We start from the raw sequence: 6849 nt of genomic DNA on the forward strand, positions 1-6849 counted from the left end.
GCCATATTTCAATCAATCTGGATAACAATATTTCAGTAAGTGCCTATAATTAATTTCTATAAATAATTACCGCATAGGTATTATCGAATGTTCTGTTCGTATTAGATAATTTGTACGTGCCAGATTGTCAATGCATTTTATCGGAAAATAACGACTTCGTTACCAAAACGCTTTGTATACAGGCGATGTTTATTGGAAATTAGAAATTGATACCCTTTTCTTTAGAAAGTGATTATGTATTTTTTCTGCTTCTTATTTAATTAGTCATTCAATAGTTGCCCAATAGCAAGCCTGATGCAGGCTGCTTTTTCCTTAAGAAATATCTAATTTGTTCAGGTTGGCTGGTTTGATATACATAGGATACTTACCTACCATTACATAACAATAGGATTGCCATCTATCTGCTAAATGGGTAGGCCAAGCCAATAGGTTAAAGTTATAGAGCGAAGAAGGTATTTTCCACTGGTCGACAGAACAACAGTGTGCTTTTCAAATAATTTATCAAATACCAAACCTAATTAGGTAGGATAAACAATAATGAAACGCCCTGTACAAGAACTAAGTAACTCATTGATAAATCGCAGGATTACGACGGCTAGGATATAAAGCCGACGACATTTGTCATACGTGTCTAGTTCAGTGGGTCAGTTGAAACATGGCTTCAGTTGCGTACTTCTTTCTCGCCATCTTGGCTGTTGGTACGTATACTTATTCGTTAAATTATTAGTTTAGGAATTAGACGGGGTTTCCCCGAAGTATCTGTTGAAAGTCATATGATCCGGGAAAAACTAGAATAGATGGCAAAGTTGTGAAAAGTTTTAGGCACCTGTAACAAAACTAGCTGTGATCCTCTACCCGGTTTGATTGACTGTACCTATTGGGTCGTAGCGTGCAGGCCCGCCGCAAGCGGGCGTGCAAGGCGTGCACCGCACGCGGGCGGCATGTCCTAGGGGGCGGCAAATCGAGCGACTTATCACGTAATATTTAAAAAAAAAACAATATCTATACCAATGATTTGATTTCGAAATTTCCGAACACAGCAATAGCGCTAAGAATATTACTTACACTGCCGGTTTCAGTTGCATCTGTTGAAAGATCATTTTCAAAATTAAGGGGCAGGGGGATGGGGCAAATGCCTCGGGCGGCACGATTTAGGGGGCGGCAAAATTAAACCATACGGCAGAATTAAACCATTATTACGTAATAAAAATATTTTTAATAAAATTAGATGAGTAGATTAGCAATAAAATTTTCAGAAAAAGCCGCCCTCGCTTTGGTCGTATCCTGTCAATTTGACGGGTTCATCCTTTGCATCCCCAAAAAAATTCGCGCTCGCTACGCTCGCGGCTCCATGTCAGATATCACGATTTATCTTTGTTTAATTTTTGAGGCATTCAATTCCGAAAATACATTTTTCGCGCACGTCCTTTATGGCATTTTGTTCATTTTGGCTTTTTATGACATGTTTACTTCATGAAAACTTAAAGGAAAAAATCGCGCTCGCTTCGCTCGCGGCTTCGTATACCTTTACAGTTTACACTTCATTTCTGTGCATATCTTACTATTTGACTTTGCTTTGTTAATTTACAGTGGTTTTTATTTGTTTTGTGTCTTTAGACTGAAAAATTTTCGCGCTCGCTTCGCTCGCGCTTTTTTACTTATGGTGTGTGTCTTCTGCATTGACTTTTTCAACAGGAAACCCACCAAAACCAACATTACCACCAACCCAAACATTTGTTACTAAATTTAAACATTGTTATAGATATTTATTTCGTTGCAAAAAAAGCACTTAGATATACAATTGTTGGTACCTATTAATCACAATTTTTCAATAAATAGGGGCTACTTGGGTAATGATTGCACAAGGGCGCTACATAAGCTCATTTACGGACTTTGCATTTGCAGACCATAAACTATAAAATTTGCGCGCTCGCTTCGCTCGCGCTGATTTACGATTACTGCTCTCTACTTGCTTGCATGCAGGTGCACTCAGTGGCGGATTAACCCTATAAGCACAACAAGCACGTGCTTGGGGCCCCTGTTCTCCAGGGGCCTCCATCCTCTGCTGGCGTTTCATTTTATACCTACATTTTATCGAGATTCATCCACAATATATCCGAAATCACAAGGCGCGAGCAGTTCGGGAGTGACCCTTCATACACCCCCGCCTCTAAACTTGATTGGTCGCAGTGCTGTAGATTGTTGTACGATCGCAGTGATTTTTTTTTTCAATTGTGCAGTTGTTATACAATTTTTTTTCGGCTTCTACTCATCGTTGGGCAAAGAATTAATAGGCAACGATAGCGTTCCGAAGTCGCTATCGTGATGATGTCCTCCTAGCCGATTATCGGCTACGGCGGCTGTTCTCATGTAAGGAGATTAGCCAACTACGTAGGACATATTATAGTGCACGAGCATTTGCGCAGACACAGGTGCACTCACTATTCCTTAACTCTCATAGCCCGATGGGACGGTAATCCGACACGACCGGAGAGAGATCAGGCGCAGGACCGACATTTACGTGCTCTCCGATGCACGGGTGTATCAATCACCAGCTTCCAGGCTCCGGGCTGCTTTGTGAAAGTCTTCTAAAACCCACAAGGCGATTTCGGCCCGACTCGGGAATCGAACCCGAGACCTCGTGCTTAGCAGCCGCACTTGCGACAGCTAGACCAACGAGGCAGTAACGAGGTCGCTATCGTACAGTCGTTGGGAAGCTCACGCTGTAACTACGAGTGCAATATAACAAACATATCCGAAAAGGACCATGAGTCAAATTGGGCTCATTGTCCAACAGAGTTATAGCATATGCCGTTGTGAAGGTTTTTGTTTGTACTAAAATTGTTACTATGGGCACTACCTTCAATTCCATGGCAAAAAAAAGATATACACCTAAATAGGTTTACATATTACGTAGGTATACATTCTGGTTAACAGAAACGAAATGGGTCGAGATGTCATCGCTCAGTATTACTGCTCGTGTCTAACAGGTAGACGCTCAGCAGGAAGTTGTGCTCATATCATTTCAATAATATGGTATCTAGGGTGAGGCAGGCACTCACAATTTAATCCACCGGCAGGATATTTAGACGACATTATTATTGATATTGATTGAAATGTTAACAAAAATAATTTTAACTGTTAGCAGCTGTTTTATTTTTTATGTATACATTAAACCTGAAATTAAAACTAGTTAAAGGTGTTCAATAACAAAACCTATACTGCCATAACAGCACTACTTTTAGCAGAATATTAGTTTATTTATGGTCGGAGAAAAATATTTATAGCAAAATAACCCCATGGATTCTTCGCAAAAATGAGTTTAAATCTTTATATTTAGTGCTTTACAAGTATATTCAAAGTGGTCTCATCTCTGTTGGTGGGTGAGCCCAGGCTTCATACACTTTTGCCCATGGTCCTTTTGGATGCTTTAGATCAGTGGTCCTGGTGGTGGTGGGCTGGTGGTGCCTGGAGGCATTCCAAGTGGTCCGCGGACCACCGGTTAAGTCCGCGGACGTTGTTATCGATCTTACGTTATCCATCTTACTTGTCCAACAGAAAGAAATGAAGGTTTGAAATGTAGCCCTTTTACGAAATTTTAGTTCTGAGTCTTAAAACATAATCAAGATTTCCCGCTCGCTTCGCTCGCGTTTTCAAAAACTATATGTCCTCGTTTTTACATTTGTCAACAAATTAAAAGTTAAGTACGTTTGGGCTACATTGTACGTAATTTTGGTTCTGAGTTTATAATAAAAATAATTAAAATTTCGCGCTCGCTTCGCTCGCGTATTCAGAAACTATGTGCCTTCGTTTTTGCATTTGTCAACAAACAAAAAATTAAGTACGTTTGGGATAAATTTTACCTCCGTACGAGTCCGAAAAAAATTTCGCGCTCGCTTCGCTCGCGCATTTGAAACTACATGTGCATCACTCTCGCTTTGCTCGGTCAATTTCTTCAACCTTCTATTTCCATTTAAGTAATAGGGGGTCTACACAGGCTCTGTGCTTAGGGCCTCGGATACTCTTAATCCGCCACTGGGTGCACTACACAGAAGAGTTAAGTTTTTGTAATGATTATGTGGCTTAGTTTTACACTTCAGTAAACGAATATAATAATTGTACCTAATTAAAATACGTATTTTATAATCTTAATGAATTTTTTTTGACAAAACCCAGTATAATATGCAGTCGTAGGGCGGCATAATCAGTTTTGCACGCGGGCGAACTAACAGCTAGCGGCGGGCCTGGTAGCGTGTTGTTCGAAAGCTTATTAGGCTTAAGTTTACCTAATAGTCTGTGGATTATTGAATTAACAGAATCACTACTTCACTACATAGTATAAAACAAAGTCGTTTTTTCTGTCCCTATGTTCCTTTGTACGCTTAAAGGCTCCAGCAGACCGGATGCGTATGCGTAGACGTAAGCGTAGACGTGCACGTAGACGTGCACGTACCATGAGTTGTAATGTATGGAAATGTATGAGACAGGCCACACCGCTTGCGTAACGACGCGCACGTCTACGTTACGCAAGCGGTGTGGCCTGTCTCATACATTTCCATACATTACAACTCATGGTTACGCCGTAACTACGCGCGTGACTACGACGTGGTTACGCATACGCATCCGGTCTGCTCGAGCCTTACATCTTCACAACTACGCAACCGATTTTCATGCGGTTTTTTTAATAGATAGAGTGATTAAAGAGGAAGGTTTATATGTATAATAACATACATTAAATAGTGGGGAAATACTGTTATCCCCTGCGAAGCCGAAGAGGGTCGCTAGTAATAACTAAAAAACCTAGATGGCTTCCGTCAAATTACCTAGGTACATGTCGATCTTTCCTTTTCTTGATTCCTAACTAAAGCATTTTCATACCCAAGAAAGTCTCGAAGTGCTCTTGAAATCTCAACTGTAGATTACGAGTACCGAAGACAGTGAAAGGGGGGCGTTTTGGGGGTGCTGTCCTTATGTATTACTTGACGTGAAAAAGTGCTAGAAACTAGCCTATTTTCAATAAACGTTTTTGACTTTGACTTTGACTTTGACAGGTCCCTAAAAATTTAAATTATCTTCTCCTCACAGCCGCGGCAGCACCTGACAGTCGCATCGTCGGCGGTGACCACGTGACCATCGAGGAGTCTCCTTACGTGGTCTCCCTGACCTACCTATACCCTGGCCCAGGTATCACGGTGCAGCGCTGTGTTGGGACCCTGGTGTCTTCTTTCCATGCTATTACTACGGCTTTCTGTTATACGTGAGTAGACCTTTGACTTTTGGTCTTTTGGCAAAGTATGTTGGGTTTGGTTGACATTTTAACTAGGGGCAGCAATCGGGCTTAGAAATGATTGGGACTTATCATCTTACATCTTACTTTACCTCATCGAGTTTACAAGGGTTACCACCGTGAAGTACAAACCGCCCTTTGAAAGGCGTCCAGCCTTTATCGTAATTACTTTTTTCCACAGTGGAGCCGTCCTCGAAAACTTCCAAATCCGAGCTGGTTCCACAAACAGCTTGGCTGGAGGAGTCGTGGTAGGAATTGCTAATGTGGTGAAACACCCTGACTACACCGAGACCCCTCGCTCCAACGACATTGCTGTGACCTTCCTGTCTTCAGCTCTTGGCATCAGCAACACCGTCAATGTGTTGTATCTGCCTCCTGTTAATTATAACATCCCTGATGGACAGAGCGTTAAGGTTGTGAGCTGGGGATTTGAATCTGTGAGTACCTAGTATTTCATCATTAGATCTAGTCTAGGACCACGATCCGATAGCGGTTTCACTGGCTTCCCAAGTGGGAACAGCTTAGTTTCGAAGCTTACTTTGCTACTTTGAAGAAGTAACAATACACAGTCATGCACATGATAAAAAAATTTAAAGCCTTTTTAATATTAGTGTGATTTTAGTTTTATACAATAGGTATTCAAAGAAGAATTTGAGATAAAGACAAATTTTAATGTGAAAAACAGCAATTTACTTTGCGAAAATCTGACTATCAAAGCACCTTCTATTTATTAACAGGAGACCGGAGCGCAACTGGAGACACTGAAGTCTGTCTACCTGAACAAGTTGAGCGTGGAGGACTGCCAGGCTGTCTATGCTGACTCCGAAGATGTTACCGTTTCTGATGGTAAGTTTACAATATTTTGTTCCTATCTAAATGTAGATGGCATAGTTTTTAAACCTCTGGTACCTTTGCTTGGACCCTCAACACCTATCGACTAATTCGATTTCACACGTGACTACTAAAAACTTTTAACCAAATTAAAAAAAGGAGGATCTCAGTTTGACATGTATGTGTGTATGTTAGGGCATGATTATTTAACTGCTGCTGAATAAATTTTAATGCGGTTTTCATCGTAGTATTTGCCAGACTCGGTTTTGAAGACGGTTAGTATGTAAATAATCTATTCTAAATTATGATATTTCTTACAGCTGTGATCTGCGCTGCCGCCCCTGGTAAAGGCATGTGCCGCGGCGACTCCGGGGCTCCTATGGTCATGAACAACGCCCTCGTTGGAATCTCCTCCTTCTTCCAGGAGTGTCTCACTGATGTATACCCTGATGTCTTCACCAGGGTCGATAGATACACCAACTGGATCCTGGGAGTAGCGTCTTCAAATAGCCGCAGTTCTGGCATTAGGGTCGCCCCTGTAGCTTTATAAATTAGACTGAAATCTAGTCAATATAAGTGTGAAGGCCTTTTTGCACCACACTTCTGTTAGCCCTTATATATTTGTGGAGGCGGTGAAACTGGCCGAGTATAAGTGTCAAAATTATGTGATCTGCTTTTGGAATTAATTATTGTTTTTTAAGTTTAAGAATTATATATTTTTTCAAATATTT

At 41.1% G+C, this 6849-nt stretch overlaps 1 protein-coding gene across 1 annotated transcript; it reads left to right on the plus strand.

Moving 5' to 3' along the window:
• Nucleotides 1–584: 584 nt before the first annotated feature.
• Nucleotides 585–6846, plus strand: LOC124642748 (trypsin, alkaline C-like). The gene is made up of 5 exons (XM_047181380.1): nt 585–698; nt 5086–5257; nt 5469–5724; nt 6025–6133; nt 6439–6846. Exons 1-5 carry the CDS (start codon nt 656–658, stop codon nt 6666–6668), a joined length of 810 nt encoding a protein of 269 aa, XP_047037336.1. The 5' UTR covers nt 585–655; the 3' UTR covers nt 6669–6846.
• The last annotated feature ends 3 nt before the right edge of the window (nt 6847–6849 follow it).

This window comes from Helicoverpa zea, chromosome 25 (assembly GCF_022581195.2).
Source record: "Helicoverpa zea isolate HzStark_Cry1AcR chromosome 25, ilHelZeax1.1, whole genome shotgun sequence".
Classification (NCBI taxonomy): Eukaryota; Metazoa; Arthropoda; class Insecta; order Lepidoptera; family Noctuidae; genus Helicoverpa; species Helicoverpa zea.